The 17,681-nt window shown below is 49.1% G+C and overlaps 1 protein-coding gene across 2 annotated transcripts in view; it reads left to right on the top strand.

Annotated features, from left to right (window-relative positions):
• COL5A1 (collagen type V alpha 1 chain) overlaps positions 1-17,681 on the top strand; it is a 136,163-nt gene that overhangs the window by 113,452 nt on the left and 5,030 nt on the right. The window contains exons 38-64 of one of the 2 annotated variants that reach the window (XM_027887149.1): positions 50-103; positions 1,586-1,693; positions 1,859-1,948; positions 2,041-2,094; positions 2,731-2,838; positions 4,514-4,621; positions 5,021-5,074; positions 5,714-5,767; positions 5,879-5,986; positions 6,081-6,134; positions 6,223-6,330; positions 6,479-6,532; positions 6,862-6,969; positions 8,025-8,078; positions 8,428-8,481; positions 8,950-9,003; positions 9,444-9,497; positions 10,222-10,329; positions 10,742-10,795; positions 10,887-10,940; positions 11,059-11,166; positions 11,590-11,643; positions 12,291-12,326; positions 13,069-13,122; positions 13,478-13,736; positions 14,157-14,269; positions 16,389-16,457. In XM_027887149.1, the coding sequence (XP_027742950.1) occupies positions 50-103; positions 1,586-1,693; positions 1,859-1,948; positions 2,041-2,094; positions 2,731-2,838; positions 4,514-4,621; positions 5,021-5,074; positions 5,714-5,767; positions 5,879-5,986; positions 6,081-6,134; positions 6,223-6,330; positions 6,479-6,532; positions 6,862-6,969; positions 8,025-8,078; positions 8,428-8,481; positions 8,950-9,003; positions 9,444-9,497; positions 10,222-10,329; positions 10,742-10,795; positions 10,887-10,940; positions 11,059-11,166; positions 11,590-11,643; positions 12,291-12,326; positions 13,069-13,122; positions 13,478-13,736; positions 14,157-14,269; positions 16,389-16,457 (2,187 nt within the window). Of the gene's footprint in view, positions 1-49; positions 104-1,585; positions 1,694-1,858; positions 1,949-2,040; positions 2,095-2,730; positions 2,839-4,513; positions 4,622-5,020; positions 5,075-5,713; positions 5,768-5,878; positions 5,987-6,080; positions 6,135-6,222; positions 6,331-6,478; positions 6,533-6,861; positions 6,970-8,024; positions 8,079-8,427; positions 8,482-8,949; positions 9,004-9,443; positions 9,498-10,221; positions 10,330-10,741; positions 10,796-10,886; positions 10,941-11,058; positions 11,167-11,589; positions 11,644-12,290; positions 12,327-13,068; positions 13,123-13,477; positions 13,737-14,156; positions 14,270-16,265; positions 16,335-16,388; positions 16,458-17,681 lie in introns of both variants that reach the window. The other variant, XM_027887148.1, reaches the window with a different exon arrangement.

Raw genomic sequence — 17,681 nt, 5'->3', positions numbered from 1 at the left:
AGTCCTTGGCAAAAGTGTCACTTCTTTCTCTTTTCCCTTTCTCTAACAGGGTTTCCAAGGCAAGACTGGCCCTCCAGGACCCCCTGGTGTTGTAGGCCCTCAGGTAAGAAGCAAATACTCACATTTTCACCAGCCCCCTGCAATTCATCTTCCCCTGGTGGGCACCTCAGAGCTCTGATGGTTCAGCTGAAGGTGCTGGGATGGTTGTACAGCAGGGACTCCTCTTCCAGGGAAGGCAAAGTCATGTCAGATAGCTTTGAAATTCCTGGCCAAGGTGTGAAATACCCAAGTTGGTCCCAGCCCACCTTGTGGAGCCCTTTGGATGGTGTTTAGACAAACCTGCCGGGGGGCTGCTGTAAATAAGGTGGTTCCTGTGAATTTAATACCAACTGCCCTGGTGTAAATTGGAAAGACAGCTCCACACCACACAATTCAACCAGAAGACCTCTAAGCAGACAGTGAGTTAAACGAGGGCTGTACAGCTGCTGGTGTTCAGGGCACTGCGAGCGTGATGCAAGAGTGCTCTTACACGTCGCTGTGAAGAAAGTCATCCCTCTTTAATCTGAAGTGCTGCCAGATTCTGTCAGAGCTGGGCTGGTTTGTTTTTGTTTTTTTTTTTTTCAGTCACAAAAAGCCCTGTGCAATCTGGAAATAGTCACTGCACAAGCAGAACTCAGAACCTTTAAGTACAGGCGTGCAGGGCTCGTGGGTCAGTTCTAGGCAGAGCCCTGGACTGAGTAGGGCTGGCTTTGGGTCAATTCCTCTTTCCTGAACTGCCGGGTAGCTCGCTCTTTAATTAGAAAGCAATTAATTTGTCCTCTTTAATGACAGTGTGTAAAGTCCCTGATTTGTAAATTCCCTGATTAGGGGCAATTCCCTGACGACTGTGTCTGTCTTCTCAAGTGCAAATTAAGTTCTGTGGCAATTTTATCGGGCTCTGCTGCGCGTACTTAGTGTGATCTGTGGCTGCTGAGCGAGGCAGTGGTGGAGTTCTGCTGGCACTAAGTGGCACCCCGCAGCAGGACATGAATTACAGCCCCTGTCCCAGCAGACACCAGCGGGCAGGGATGCTGCAGGCTTGTGCTCATGGCTCCTGTCCTCCCCCAAAATGGGCCACTGGGGAACCCTCTGTGCTGGGCCTTATGTTATACACTCGTCACATTAGTGCCCGCGGAGGGCACGGAGGCAGTTGGTAATTGCTGTGCAGTACAAGCCTAATGCATAATTTATGCCCCATGGAAGGGAGAATCAGCAGGATTGTAGAGTGCTTAGGAAGTTTTCAGTTAAAAAGAAAAACCTAAGCACAACGGTTGTAGCAATGACACCTCGTTTATGTGAATGCTTTCACTCCGGAGGTTCCCAGTGCCTCTGCTGTGCCAAGTGAAATGTTTCCAACTCCCAAAACACAAGGTCACTTTAGATGCCAAAGGAGGCGTCTCTCCAGGGAATTCCTGGTGGCACTGCAGGGGACACCTAAGGGAATAAGCATTTCCATCCCATTGCGACTCAAAGGGCCAAACGGATATCCTGCACCTCTTCCTTCCTTTGTTGTTCCACCACATTCTCCCTGATTGTTTTTTTTCAGGGTCCAACTGGTGAGACTGGGCCGATGGGTGAGCGGGGACACCCAGGCCCTCCGGGTCCTCCAGGTGAACAAGGTCTTCCTGGCCTCACTGGAAAAGAAGGGACCAAGGTAGGGACTAGAGTTGACCCTCCCTGCCAGCCTGGGCACCTGCCTCTCCCCAGAGATGGAGAGGATGATTCACAAGAGAAACGAAGCTTCTGTTCCCTCATGGAGACACAAGCTGGGCCTCTATGGAGTCTGCAGAGCCTCAGCTGTTTATCCTTGTCGTTGCAGGGGGATCCTGGTCCCGCCGGCCTCCCAGGGAAGGACGGACCCCCCGGCTTGCGAGGATTCCCTGGAGAGAGAGGGCTCCCTGGCCCCATCGTGAGTAGAGGCTGCTCAGTCCTTCCAGCAGGAAGGATGTCCGGGAGGTGCAGCACCCCCCTCACAAAATGACTCTGTTTTCCTCCCTCCAGGGTTCTCCAGGACTGAAAGGCAACGAAGGTCCCCCAGGCCCTCCAGGCCCAGCAGTGAGTATCCTTGCCCTTGCAGGCACCACCTAACCATTTACAAGCTTGGCAGGCCAAAGGGAGGGTTAGTCACAGCTCCAGGCTTTATCCCTTATTTCCTTTGCACTAACAAATGGCTCCCTGGACGTTGCTTTATTTTACAAGACACGCGTGTAACGACGCAGCCGTTTTGTGGTGTCAGCTGGGAACATACGTGACAGGCTGAGGGAACTGCAGTGGCTCAGGACATCCAGAGTTCTGCTGCTTCTAAACCACCTGCTTTCCCTCTGGAAGTTGTCCTCACTTGAGATCCACGTTCAGTGCCGCCCTCCTGGAAGAAAATATTCATCATCCAACCCTCCCTGCTGCGTTGGCTGTGAAGTGGCTCACGCTCTCGTTCCAAGCTGTTAATGTATCCCCAGGAACTGAGCTCCCTGCACCATCCAGAGGAGAATCCAGCCCTTCCAGGGATTTTAATTAAAAAAACGATCTGCAGGACCCCTTAGGCTGGTGGCACCAAGTCATCACATGGCAGTTATCCCATCAAATGTGCTCATGTACTGACAGTGTGCTTGCAGCATCCTGCTGCTGGATTTCTTTGTCTCTTCACGAAGCTCGATACCGCAGCTAATGCTTCTTTCCTTCTTCTCCCAACAGGGCTCTCCTGGGGAGCGTGGCCCAGCAGGATCAGCTGGCCCAATAGGTTTGCCAGGGCGACCTGGACCCCAGGGACCTCCGGGACCTGCAGGTGAAAAGGGAGCTCCAGTAAGTACCAGTATAAAGGTTAACGGCTGTGGGTCAACTAGAAATGTGCACACTAGGGAGCTGAGCATGGAACCAGTCCTTGGGGAGGTGGATGAAAGATTTAAATGAATAAATAAAACAGGAATTCAGTTAGAAATTAATTTCCTCATCTTGAGCGCATCAAACTACTAAATTTTAACAGCTCAGCTGCCCCGTTTGGGATGCCCGTGCTATCAAAGATGGATGTGATCCAGGGACCAACTTGTCCTCAGGCAACAAGGGCTGAGCAGGTGAAATAACAGCCTGTGTGACCTCCTAGTGACAAACAGCCAAAGGCAAGGCCTTTGGGAAGAGCAGTGAGCCAGCCCCATCCCTGCTTATCAGGATGCAATGGCAGCAGCCGTTTCCACGGAGCTCAAATAAATCCTTCCCCGGGCGGGCACAGGAAGGCGCTGGGGAGATTTTGGGGTGCTGCGTGGTGGTGCAGCATCAGCTCTCGCAGGCATCCGCCCCGCTGGTGCCCGTGACAGAGCTGCTCCCAGCAGGATCCCGAGCCCAGCACGGCTGAGTCCTGCCATATGGTCCCTCTCCGGAGCGTTCTCCAGCCAACCCGCGCAAACTCGCACGTCTTTCGCTCCCCCGGCACGCGCGTGAAATGTCACGTGCAGGCAGGAGGGAGTGGGCTGGGATGTGGCTATTTCTGTTCCTGGAGAGCGCAGCACTGACAGCCCCCGTGCCTCCAGTTCCCGCCCAAGTGGGTTTGAAGGGATGTTTGGGTTGCCTGCCTCAAACTTAAGCTCGGCCTGAGGCCCGGCGAGATGAGCAAACGGTGGCGTCGGTGATGTCAGGCTCCATCTCACGGATGATTGATGTTGTCATCAAAAGTGTTTAGCAGCCACTGTATTCCACATTTGCTGGCTTATTAGAAACTCCAGCAGCTAATCCAGAGGCAAGAATTTCCTGGTGAATCAGCTTTAGGAACATCTGTCCCACTGAGTACCTATAGGATGCATCAGTCAGTGGATAGATGAATAGGCAATTTATGTGGCATGTAATTATTCAGAAGAGAGCACCCAGGATTCAGATGCAATTAAATTATGTACGAGGAAACTGGAAAATATTCACTGTTCAGTTCCTGTAAACAAACAAATTTGATTGAAGGCACCAGCTTGGAGGAGTGCAAGTAGTTGTTTAAGCAGGAGGCCAGCAGAGACTGCTTTATTCACTTCAGGTGTTTTCCTTTGTCCAGAAGCTCAGGGGGGAGCTCAGGGCCTCCTGAGAACCCCCCTTAGTTGGGGATCAGCCAGGGAAGGGAGAAAGCTGGAGCAGCCAGGAGCACAATCAGCAGAAACTGGCTAGGTGGGAGTAAAAATTACTTGGGGTCTTGTTTGTCATCCAGAGAGAGATGGCAGAGGGTTCAGATTAAATCTGATTGTATTGCTGTAGCAGTGAAATTGCAGCTGGGATCTGGGTATTCACTGTGTAGATTTGTTTGTTCCTTCGTTATCTCTCAAGACAGAAATTTTGTCTTGTTTCAGACAGCGAGCCCAGAGCCTGATGAAATATCAGCTGGAACAGGTTCTGCTATTCATGCCCAGGGGTCATTAGCAGCTGAATAAAACATTAATGGGATGTAATGGGCTGGTTGGAGGGTGGAGGAGAGCTCTCTGTGACATGCTTGTTCTTCTGCTTGTAGGGGGAGAAGGGTCCTCAAGGACCAGCTGGCCGGGATGGCATCCAGGGCCCCGTGGGACTGCCGGGCCCAGCAGGTCCTGTCGGCCCCCCTGGAGAGGATGGAGACAAGGTGGGAACAGCTCCCTGCTGCTCAGGGCCACTCTGGGAAGGAACTGTGTCCCGTTGGTGCTTCTACCACAATGGGTGGGATGTGGTGGAATTAATTACCTTTGCCTACTCTCTCATTAGAGAACACAATCTGGGGTGACTCCCCCATGGCTGCTAAAAGGGTCTGCAAAATGATGCTTCTTGCACCACATGGCAGCCAAGGAGAATTGTAGGATGTGAAAGGGTTTGGTTACACCTGGAGTGGTCAAATCACTGGCATTATTCAGCACATTCTGGGCTGTTTCTGTGGGAATTGGCAGCTTTGGGATGAGGATGCAGGCACACAGGTCTATTGCTGGAATGTTGAGAGGGGGAGGTGGTCACCAAGTGAACTAACTTTATGCCCCTTTGTTCCTGGCAGGGTGAGATCGGGGAGCCTGGCCAGAAGGGCAGCAAGGGTGACAAAGGGGAGCAGGTGAGTGCAGTGGACACTGCAGCTGCTTCTCTTGAGGGGTGTCGTTATGCTGTGTGACTTGCTGGAAACAGAAAACACTATCATTTTAATTTCTTTCTATCATTGCTTCATCTTCTCCTCTTCTCCTTCATCAAATACCCACATGATGTTAAAGACAGTGAGAGCCTCCAGCTCCCAGGAACACAATGAGGCATTTCCATGTACCATGTAAATATCTGTGAAACACTTCCCACTAAAGTTGGGTCTTTGGATGAAATTCCCCTTCTGACCTGCTTGAAGATGTCCCTGCTCATGACAGAGGGATTGGACCAGATGACCTTTAAAAGTCCCTTCCAACCAAACCATTCTCTAATTCTATGATTAGAACTTAATCTGTGGATCTTAATTCACACATGAGTATTTAGACATTGCTTTTAGACATGTGACATTGCTTTTCTGGAGCAAAAATGTGTTTAGACACATCTGCTGCACCAGGGCTGAGGAGTGCTGGTGCGTCCAGAGACACCTGACCCTGTTCTGCCTCTCTGGTTTGGGAATTAATTCAGATTTAATGGAGGCTGTGTTGAAATGTATCACCTTTTTAAGGGGAATATGTCACTCTGCTCCTAATGCTGACATTTCACTTCTGCTTTGTGACAGGGTCCACCAGGTCCTACTGGCCCGCAGGGTCCAATTGGCCAGCCTGGCCCAGCTGTGAGTACTGTTCTCCTTTTGGTTCTTTTTTTTTAACTAAAAAACCCTGGGAAGCAGGGTTCATGTCTACCTTGTGTTTTTGCTGAGCTGTGTCAGTCCCTTTCCTTGTAGGGAGCTGATGGAGAGCCAGGACCCAGAGGGCAGCAGGGCCTCTTTGGGCAGAAAGGTGATGAAGGACCCCGAGGTTTCCCTGGTCCCCCCGGCCCTGTGGGCTTGCAGGTAATTTGCAGCATCAAGGGAGGACTTGGGGTAGTGAGAGCTGGGGCTTAGCTGAGATGTTCACAGCTAAAACTCACCCCTTCCACCTCCACAGGGCTTGCCTGGACCGCCTGGGGAGAAGGGAGAAACAGGTGACGTTGGGCAAATGGTAAGATGGTTCCATACTTCTTTTTTCATTGCTGACGTTGATATTGCTCTGAGAAATGTGTCTTAAATTTGTCTCTCCTTTCTCTCAGGGTCCACCAGGCCCACCAGGACCCAGAGGCCCATCTGGGCCACCAGGAGCAGATGGTCCTCAAGGTCCTCCCGGGGGAATAGGAAATCCTGGTGCAGTAGGAGAGAAGGTAAAGCATCTGGCCAAGCCTGATTGAAGCTCACAGGGGTTTGCTGCAGCACTCCTGCATCAGCTTTGCCACATCAGCAAAAAATCTCATCACCCTCCAGAAATAGAAGTATTCTCATCCTTTTTTTTTTTTTTTTTCCCTTGTGCAGGGTGAACCTGGTGAATCTGGTGAGCCTGGTCTTCCTGGCGAGGTTGGGCTCCCGGTAAGTACACTCTGGGAAGGTGTGGATGGTAGATGGAGAGGTGTGGATGTGGATGGGGCGGCAGGGACCGAACCAGTCCTGTCCTCGGTTTGGGATGACACATCACCATGTTCCTGGGTATTTATAGTATCACGTTTAGTCACCAAATATGGGCTACCCACGGCTGAACACCATGAACACCATTTAGTCTTTGTGGGAAGGGACTGCTAAATCATGTCCTTGTGTTTGGAGACACAAATAGAGCTCCTTTCCCAGAACCGATAAAAGGATAATTAGAGTTCAGTATGTTGTTTTCCTGGATAATAGAAACACCTTTTCTTTCTTTACAGGGTCCTAAAGGTGAAAGAGGTGAAAAGGGTGAAGCAGGTCCCTCTGGTGCTGCTGGTCCACCTGGCCCCAAAGGCCCACCAGGTGATGATGGTCCCAAAGGCAGCCCTGTAAGTACCCCTTCAATGTTTCTTTGGCTTGCCCAGCAGGGATTTCTGCATGAAAATACATTTTCCAGAGATGTTTGTGGAAATTTGAAAGCATTTACCAGCCACAGAATTGTTCCTCTATTGATACATGATATGAATCCCCTTCTTTAGGGTGCTAATGAGGGAAAGACCCAGCTGTGCCATATTTTCCAGCAATCCTGGAATTATTGGCCCTTTCTGCAGGCCATCATAAAACTCACCCCAATGGAGAGGGCCTGCAGTAGATTTACTTGGCACTTCAGGTTATGGATTGCCAAGGTCTTCTGCACCAGAGCAAAGCTTCCAAAACAGCACAGAGGAGATTTATGTGGATTTGGGAGCTGTACCTCCACAGCCAGATACCTGCTGCTGCTAATTACTGTAGCTCTGGTGAAGCCAGTCGAGCTCTCCTGATTTATATCAGATGACAATGGTACAGTATTTATCTTGCCCTCTCCTTTGATGCTTGCTGTCTGGAGAAATTTATTCTGGGATAAGCGAAGATGGCATAAAACAGCAGAGGAGGCAGTGGAGTTACTCATCTCTCTTAACAGATGGGGTTTGGGATATCTCGTGATTGGGTGAAACCTGAGATTTGAGTGCTGGTCTTGGAATCATTTGAAGTACCTGATAGACACTGTATGAGGAAGAATGGTGAAGTGTTTTTAGTCATTAAATGCTTTGAGAGGATCTTCCTGGGAAAAAAACATCATGTAGGAAGCAGAAGCAAAGTCTTCTAACTTGCACACTCCCCAAAGCTGTGAGGATTTTGCTGTCACCTGTCCAATGTATTTATGAAAAACTAAATGAAACTCCCAGAGTTGCCTTTGGAGCTTTGCACAGCCTGGATGCAGAGGTGGACTGGCTGTGACAGGATGAAAATACTGAAGTTGCAAAGATGGGATGTGATCTGGGATTGTCTTTGAGGGAATTGGGGCTTGCTGCGCAGGGTGACTCCCCATGCTGTCCACTCATGCTCTGCAGTTCTCCAGATGCAACATCCCTGACTTGGGACTATCCCTCTTCTCTCTTTGCAGGGTCCAGTGGGTTTCCCTGGCGACCCTGGTCCTCCTGGAGAACCTGGTCCAGCTGTAAGTGTTTGTCTCACAGAAGGGCAAATCAGTTTGGTGAAGTGTGACTGTGCTGCTCATTCCCCAGAAGCTCCTCTGTCATTCACTCTTCCCTTACTTGGGAAAGGTTAGGAAGTCCCACCAAAAGTCTGTCTGGCTGTGCTCTAGCCTTTGGGGCAGTAGCTACACAAGGGCTGTTATCCCTGTTTTTGACACTAGACATCACTGTTGTCGGTGTTCCCAGTGGGAGGTGGGAAGGAGTGGTGCTTGGTGACATGAAGACCAGCTGAACCTGCTGCTGCCAACACTCTACTCAAGTCCATTCTTACCCTAAATACACCTCCTTGTTTCTATTTTTCTTCCTGTTCAGGGTCAAGATGGTCCCCCTGGTGACAAAGGTGACGATGGTGAACCTGGACAGACTGTGAGTAACTGGATAGATGAGATCTGTTCCCCACACTCCCTGTGTGCAGGTCCAAGGGCACTGAGCATCCAATTCCTACCAGTCCTGGTCCCCTGATGCCTGTCCATCTGATTTGTGGCAGCCTGGCTGCTGCCATCCATCCATCCACCCATCCATCCGTCCACCCATCCATCCACCCACCCACCCATCCAGCTTAGCAATACATCCCGAAAGCATAAATCATCTCATGGAAAAACAACTTCCAAGCCTTTGCTTTTCAGCTTTTCCGTGCCGTATGGCACTTCATGGTGGGAAGGGATAAAACGAGATACCACCTGCACCCCGAGGAGGTGTCGGGAGTTGTACTGGCTGCCCACGCCTCAGCTCGGCACAAACTCGAGATCCTGACTCGAGTTTTACACGGTTTTGCTGCTCTTTCACACGTCTCGTGGTGCATTTATGGCTTGTTCTCCTCCCCTCTCCGTTTAGGGTTCCCCTGGTCCCACGGGAGAGCCAGGCCCCTCCGGACCCCCAGGAAAAAGGGTAAGCTGGTTGTTTAGGAGGATTTTTCCAACTATATCTGTGTTGACTTTTTAAAGCTCATTTTATTGCGATGTCTCCCAATAAATGCTGTGTAAATACTGTGTAAATGTATAATAATTAAAAAAAGAAATTATACACCATCCACAGCCATTGGAAATTGATGGGAAGCTGTCAGCTGAATCCCATGGATTTTTTTTTTTTTTTGAAGATGTTAACAGCCAAACGAAAACACAAGTTTGAGGTGCTTCTGCCCATCCTGCATTGCTGGCAGAGCTTAGGGATTCATTTAGCAAGCAGCTAATTTAAAAAGCTTTCCAGAGATATTTGTCTCCATTTTGCCTCCTTCCCTGGGGCTGCAGCATCATTTTGCTAATTCCAACGGACCGTTTCAGATCACTGTGATCTAATTGTGTTTTGCATCTATTTTGTGCTTTCTTTAGGGCCCTCCTGGTCCAGCTGGTCCCGAAGGAAGGCAAGGAGAGAAAGGAGCCAAGGTAAGAGCTGAAGGGGATTTTACTTCTCCTGTGTCCTTGATTTGCCAAAGGGGTCGGCCTCAGCAACGCCGGCGTTTGAGAGGCAGGGATTTGATTTTGCTGCGTGTTACAACAAATTAGCCTGGATTTGGGGCCATTGGCCTCAAATCCGAGCTTATGTTTCATCCTTTAACAAACTCCGTGGAGATAATTAGGGCTTGGTAAGGTCATGGGAATGTTTTTCTTGTTCTGAAATGACAAAGTGCTATATTTGGCCGTTTAATGTCTTGTAAATAATAGGGCCTGCACAGCCCCACGTCCCTTCCCAGGGCAAACATGGCATTACTGGGCTTACGATTGTTTTGGTAGGAGTGGTGGGGAAATGGAGAGAGGGATTGCAAATTATAGATCCAGTTGTTGTGGCAGCTGCAGGAACACTACTGGTGGAGGATGCCCTCTGCTAGCTCATCTCCCAGGACTGAACCCAGGAAAGCTTCCTGCCCTGCAGAGCTCAGAGCCAAAGGGTGGTTCCTGCTGGAAATCAGCAGAAACAGGCAAGGCTCAGAAATGAAGGAGTTTGGAGACCTCTCCTCGCTGCATAAGGGAGAGGGAGCAGCAGGAAAATCAAGGAACAGAAAGTTCTTGCTTTGCACGGACCTGCATCCACCCCGTGGCATCCTGGCAGCAGCCACAGGATCATTTGATGTCCCAACACAAATTAAACCACCCTGCCTCTTGCTTCCAGGGTGAAGCTGGTTTGGAAGGACCTCCTGGGAAGACTGGCCCAATTGGTCCCCAAGGTGCTCCAGGGAAGCCTGGCCCTGATGGCCTTCGAGGGATTCCTGGTCCAGTTGTGAGTATTCCCAGTCTGAGAAAGCTTCTGGTCAGGGTTGCTTCTGGTGCTTCACCATATCCCATCTGCTTGGAAGATGCTTTTCTCCCAGAGTAACGTTCTGTCTGTGCTTAAATATCTGACAGCAGATAAAACATATTTAGTGGAAATAGTAGAATGGTGAATAACATCTCCCGCCATGTTTTATTTGAATCCGGGGTCTTCTCAGCCACTCTTTTTGGGTGGGAGTTTCCTCCAAAGTCCCTTTTCCAGTAGAGATTTGAGCATGAAAGGACCATAAATCCTTTTGCCTTTGCCATCTGGGAGAAGCCAGGACAAACATTCCCTGGCACAGGTGAATAATCACAGTATTCCCAGCTGGGAGCACTGCTGTCATGGATGACTGTTTTCAGGGAATTGCACTGTTTTACAGGGTGAACAAGGTCTCCCAGGATCCCCTGGCCCAGATGGTCCTCCAGGCCCAATGGTATGTCCAGAGCATCAAATTCCAAGAGTTTTTGAAACGGGTGAGTGTGTGTGATGTGAATTCATCCTTGTTTTCCCTCTGTCTCCCAAAGGGCCCACCTGGTTTGCCTGGTCTGAAAGGAGACTCTGGTCCTAAAGGGGAGAAGGTAAGAGCAGCACCTGGGATATATTTGGGGTTGTATCTCGAAATGCCTTTGCTGTGTAGCTTTGGTGTTCAGTTGCCTCTGGTGAGAATTCCTAATTAACATCTGCTGTTTCCCTTAGGGTCATCCAGGTTTAATTGGCCTTATTGGGCCACCAGGAGAGCAGGGAGAAAAGGGTGACAGAGGTCTCCCAGGCCCCCAGGGCTCAGCAGGACCCAAAGGAGAACAGGTAAAGATGCCACTAGACCTTCATGGAACACGGTTTTGAGCTGCGGGTTTGCTGCCCTTGAGGAGGCACAGCAGAGATGGTCAAGAGACTCTTGTTAATCTTTGAGGGAATATTTTCTATATTAATGTGGTTTATTCTACATGTGAAATGTGGATATGCTGCAAAATGACCCATTTTAGTGGAAAGCAGATTCTCAAGGGTCGTATGAAAAGAGTTGAATGGACCATGGAGGGATGGTACCATTAAATATTCATCCAGAGGACTGATTTTTAAAACTGAGTGCCTAAATGAGATATGGGATTCCTTGTTCATGCTCTTGTCTGGATCATGGACATGCTTAAAAACCCATTAAAGCCCCAGATTGGAATGGAGTCCTCCGAAACTGGGTGGTCAAATCAATGTTGCTCTGCTGTTATTTTTCAGGGTATCACAGGTCCTTCTGGACCCATCGGACCTCCAGGGCCACCAGGATTGCCGGTATGTGACAACTAATTATCCTGGAATTCCCTGGGAGCTGCACAGTCCTTCAGGAGCCACTTTGGTGCCCTCAAATACCCGGCACAGTCCTGGCCTGCCTTCACCTTGTCTGAGGATTCTGGTCACAAGGGGTTTTCTCAGCTGAGCCCATTACAAACACTTGAATGAGTTCCAGGAGTGCTGGGAGGTGACGTGTGAGATGGGCACAGTGGGATGAAGGCAGGGAAATCATCCCACCCTGTTTCTCTTCCCCCTTTCTTTTGCATTGTCTACAATCACACGGTGACTTCTTGCACTCTTTGCTGCTATTTGTAATTTTTCCCACTGGGTATCCTGGGAGGAGCAGCTGAGTGTCCCTAGCACAGAGCCAGGATCAGCCTCACATTGCAGTGATGCCCCAGCAGCTTTTCCAGTCCCCACCAGGGCAGGACTGTGGAGTACTGACACAGATTGCTCTGACACAAGTGCTTTCTGTGTGTTGGCAAATAAAAGCGACGCCCAGCTCAAGTGGATGTGGAAAGTGGAAACAGAAATAGAGTGAATTAAAAAAAAAAAAGCTCTTTATATAGCACTACTTTCTAAGGAGAGACTGATGCCTTCTCTGCTTGGAAATGTACTGACTCTTCCCTGTATTTTTCTCTCCACAGGGTCCACCTGGTCCCAAAGGTGCTAAAGGATCATCAGTGAGTATAGATACTGTTAAATGACGAGGCTGAGGAGCTCTTATTAAGTGTAGAGCCCACTGTGACTCCTCCACATCAGTGGCATTAAAGCAATTAGCCAGAGATGACTGTAGCAAATGTGGCCTTTTCAGGCTGTCTGAGCCCAGCAATGGTAATTGGGAAAGGTTTCTGTGCCACAACTATCCTTCACCGAACAGCAGCGCAGCACAGATCATAAGGAGGAATCCAGTGCACAGTTCTTGGGAGAAAAGCTGCTGCTGTAGAGCGGAGGGTATTAAAAATAGACTGAAAGCGGGAGGTGAGAAGCTGAAAAGCGAAGAGCTCGGTGAGAAACACGACGCCGAAACTTCGTGGTACAGATCTCCTTTGCAGGCAGCTAAAAAATTCCTCTTGGGCAACTTCCTAGTGTCTTTTCCCCATTCAGAATCCAATGTTTTATTAATTTGAAGATTTTATTTGACTTGTAAATCTGTTGGATTGATTTGGAGAGGTAAAGCTTTCATGCATTGGAAGATCCTTCCTTTTCTGTAGGGAGCCTGAGCAAAATTTGACTGTTTAGCCCCCAGTGTTTGATCTTTCCTTTTACCTAAACATCAAAGATAACCAAAAGAAACACCTTCTTGGGAGGTGGGTACAAGGAGACTAGTTTTTGCCACTAAAGAAATAATGTTTGGGGTGTGGTATCAGTAACAGCTGCTTTTTCCCTGAGTGACCCGTGTTTTTCTCTTGTTTTTCCACCCAGGGTCCAACAGGTCCAAAGGGTGAATCAGGTCTTCCTGGGCCCCCAGGGCCTCCTGTAAGTAGAACCCTTAACATGAAGCACGAAACCATATTCAGATTTAATGGATGTTGTAATGCTGGGAAGTAGAAGACCCCTGGACAAGGATTCACTGCCAGTCCTGGGAACGGAGTGGCGTCTCCTTAGAGATGCTGGGGGAGAAAGCAGGATGTGAAAGGAGAAAGCACTAATGGGAAGGTGACAAGGGAAGATGGGCCCAGTGTTTCAGCAGCACCATGAGAGGTGTTTTAAATGCCTAATGTGTACCTTGTGATGCTGTTTCTCAGTGCTGGGAGCTGCTCTGGCCACCTCTTCTGCCTCTTCTCCACTTCCAGAGCAATGAGAATTTGTATCCTCTCTCCCCACAAATCAGGGCCCTCCTGGAGAGGTCATCCAGCCGCTGCCCATCCAGGCTTCCAAGAGGACCAGGCGAAACATTGACGCCAGCCAGCTGGTGGACGACGGGAATGCCGACAACTACATGGACTATGCCGACGGCATGGAGGAGATCTTTGGCTCTCTGAACTCCCTGAAACTGGAAATCGAGCAGATGAAGCATCCACTGGGCACTCAGCACAACCCAGCACGTACCTGCAAGGATCTGCAGCTCTGTCACCCCGACTTCCCAGACGGTGTGTCCCGGGACAGAGGGGATATGGAGGAAACACTGGGGGGTTTCCCAGCTCCTCGTGGTGAATAGAAGGGAGGGAGGGAAGAGGAGTAATTTGGGGTGTTCCTTGTCCTGGTGCTCCATGAGGAATTTGGCTGGCAGAGAAGGAATTTGTAGAGTTGGACTAGATAATTGTCATACATCCCTTCCAACTGAAATTTTCTATTCTAAGAATGGGGATACAGGGTGAAAATATCTCTTCTGCAAGGTGCCACAGTATTAGCTAGAACAAGAACTTAAACCAGTTTTTCAAAACCTACATATAAATAGTAGCCTGTGACAGAGGTGAAACATCCCTGGTAAGATGGCTGGGGAAGTGCCCATTGTCCTTCCTTCACAGTGCTAATTCTTTCTTCCCTTCTCTTCCTACTCGTGCATCCAGGTGAATACTGGGTTGATCCAAACCAAGGATGCTCCAGGGACTCTTTCAAAGTTTACTGTAACTTCACAGCTGGTGGAGAGACTTGCATCTTCCCTGATAAGAAATCTGAAGGAGTAAGTCCACACAACCTTTAATTTCCCCCTGTGTCATGGTGATAGATTGTTCCCTAATATGAATATTCATAGGCAGTCAATTTCAGGAGAACTGAACAATAACCAGTAAGGATCAAAGATCCAGAATGTTCCTTCGTTACACAACATTACTTCCAAAATAATAAGGAGCGTGTTGACAAAGAGAATTTCTTTGAGTAAGTCAGATTGTAACAAGCCTTTGATGATTTCCCAGGCATAACAAATGCTAAAAGGTTAATTTTTTTACCTTTGCTGTGCAAAGGCAGCTGTGTGTGTTGGGGCAGGAATTGGAGCTTTGTTTAACTCATTCCTTGTCTCCCCTCCCAGCCAGGCTGTCGCTCCACTGCCTGCATGTCTAAGCACCACTGACTCTTCTACCCTCACTGTGTCTCCAAGCAGAGCAGATAAATGTTTATCTCCTGTCATTTTTCCTGCTGTTTCCTGTGGGTAAATGATCCTAAATGATTGCAAGTATCCTCAGCTCTCTCCCTGGTGCTGATGTGCAAGGTTGATGAAGTTATTTGTGCAATGATGCGCTTAGCTCAGCCAAACTCATCATTTTTTTTGTCCTGTATCCACTCACTCTGTTTTCCAGAGCTGCTCTTCCCACTGCCTGGGGACCAGCTCTTGCACTGGCCAAGCAGAAGCTCTTGCAGTTCGGCCTGGGGAGAGCTCAGCTGTGCTCCAGCTGTGACAAAGCTGAGCCGTTCACTTGCTGCATTTCACCCACCAGAAATATGTGTCAGAGCAGGACAAATAACAGGCAGCATAAATATTCCTTGAGTTTTTCTTAGGGCTGTTTAAAATAGGAGATAGATTTTCTTCTCCTTTGCGTCAGCTTGCCATGTCTCTCCTCGAAATATTGACAGCTAAAATTGGATTCTGGCCATGATCTTACAGAATCTGAGAGTCCTGCCATGCTCGTCCTGTGAGGGGCTCTATGTGATACTCCTCAAGTGCAAACTGTGCTACACTTCTGGAATACTTTATTCACAAGAAAAACCTTCAGCCTGCTCTTTTTCCATCTAGAGGAATGCAAGCAGCGACTACAGAAGCACTGAGTACTGGCTGAGTGGTTTTATTATAAGCCACAGCAGAGTTTGAGCCGTATCCCCTCTCAGTTCATCCCTCACCCAGCAGAAACACGCTGACTTGCTTTACAGTTCACGTGCTGGAAAGGAAAGGACAATCCCAAGACACCTGCATGGAGCTTGGCTGTAGTTTTTGGGGAGATTTGCAGCAGAAGTGAGGGCATTTGTGGGAGTGTGAGGGAGCAGAAGGCAGCCACGCTCCCTCCTTGTGCTCTGACTCCAAAAAACTGCTTCAGCTGCTTGGCTGGGGCTGACGTAAAGGGTGCTCTGGCAGCTGATTTTTTGTCACGGTCTCCATCGCTCTGGGTCGTTGGAGCTCCATCACGTGCGGTCCAGCACCATCTCTGGGGGATGCACGGTCTGCGTCGCACCTCAAACACAGGAGACAGGCAGAGGCTCTTCCTTCATCACATCCTTTGCCTTTCCCAGCCCCACAGCATCTGGATTTGGCATTAGAGTGGCAGAAGCCTCCTCAGTTTCCAGCACTGCCTCTCCACACCAGCCCTCCCATGAAGATCACTGCACCTTTCAACATCCATGTTTCCTTTTCCCCTCTCTATCTTTCCTTTTACTTTTCCTCTCATTAGACTGCACTGCTGGATTTGCATCCAAAGTGTCTAGGAGGCAGAGATAATTAGCCCTTAGCAAAGGAAGCTGGTGCCAGGGCACCACTGGGTACCTGGGGAAGCACCACACCATCCCCCTCTGTTCTAGAGGCACCTTGGTGCTCTGCCCACCACTCGTTATCGGTGTAAAAGGTTAAGAAATTACTTAGAAGGAAGTTGGACACTTCCAATAAGACATGCTGCTTGTGGAACTGAATGTAACTTTTCTAATTTCTTTTTTTTTTTTCTTTCTCTCTTCCCTCCTCGCCATCCCCAAACTAGGCTAGAATTACTTCTTGGCCAAAGGAAACCCCAGGCTCCTGGTTCAGTGAATTCAAGCGCGGTAAACTGGTAAGATGCATCTTGGTGCTTTCTGTTTTCCTTAACCCCTGTCATATTTTACAGAGTAAAATGGCTCGTTGGCCCAAAGAACAGCCTTCCACATGGTATAGTCAATACAAGCGGGGGTCTTTGGTAAGTGGCTCACCTTGGCCCTCGAGCCTGAATCAGAGCTCCTCATCTGCTTTGGTATGGCCAGACCTGCTGCACTCTGCATGCTGGACTAATCACCACCACCAGGCACAGCAAAACGTTTAAGGTGGAATACTGAGAAAGAACTAAAACCCCTTTTTTGTCCAGTCTGCTTGACTGGGAAGCCAGGAACAGGTGATGAGCTTTCCCCTGTGTTAGAAGGGGACACGGTGATGTGCTGGGGGACCCTGCAGAGCTGGAGCTGTTGCAGGTTTGTCATCACAGGGCACTGCAGGATGTCTGCATCCCACAAGGAGGGCTGTTGCTGTCTCCTCATCAGTTCCCATTATGGCAAGGGCAAACTGGGTGCCTCCATGTCCCGCAGCAACGGGGCCTTATCCCATGAGCTGAGGGACCCCTCAAGTGATGCTCCAGCCCAGAGCAAGACAGCAACCCAGAAAACAGAGAAAGCTCTGGAATGTTGTCCTGTAACAGAACATCCACTTTGTGGATAGATCACTCCCACAGTAACCAAGTCCTGGTCAGGGATGTCAGAGCAGCAGCTGATTAGGGACATCCAGGTCTCCTTAAGCAACAGAAACCTCCCCCTTGCGTATCAGTTCTTGTAGGATTACTGGGATGCAGATAATGAGCTCAGTCAAATGAGGAGAATTAGGGAAGAAGGAAATATTCAGCAGATAAAACCAACCTGCCCCTGAAGGCAGATGCTCTGCTGTGTCACACTAAGCTGCTCCATGCAGTTGTCCTCTCCCCCTGGCAGAGGGTTCTTGCAGTGCCCCCCCCAAACTTCCACCTTAAAAGGCAAACAACCCAGAAAATCACCACGTTGTTTCCCTGCACCGCCTTTCATCGCCACTAAACACGTTTTGCTCTGATTCTGCCCACAAGAAGGACGTGGCTTCTGTAGCTTTTCTGCATTATCAAATAAGGCTGCAAAGCCAAGGCTTCAGCCTCGGGGCTCCTTGGAGGGCAACTACTCATAGCTTAATTACAGAGCACTTCATCAGTTAATATTACACAAGTACCTTCACTTTTCCATATTCCCTGCTTCTTTTTTTCCCAGCCTATCAGCTACATTAGAAGCTCAGTTATCAACCTAGAGCTTAGGACTTACTTTTTTTAAACAGGAATTTCTGGTGCTACTTGGAGCTCTTTGTTCCATCTTTTTGTATTGTGGTTTTCTTGCTTTTTTACCTGTCCTGCTTT

The sequence above is a fragment of the Empidonax traillii genome, unplaced genomic scaffold, assembly GCF_003031625.1.
Source record: "Empidonax traillii isolate 1590-97213 ecotype Southwest subspecies unplaced genomic scaffold, ASM303162v1 scaffold204:size1584377, whole genome shotgun sequence".
Taxonomy (NCBI): Eukaryota; Metazoa; Chordata; class Aves; order Passeriformes; family Tyrannidae; genus Empidonax; species Empidonax traillii.
The sequence above is the reverse complement of the archived record's forward strand: the minus strand, read 5'-3'. Positions and strand labels throughout refer to the sequence as shown.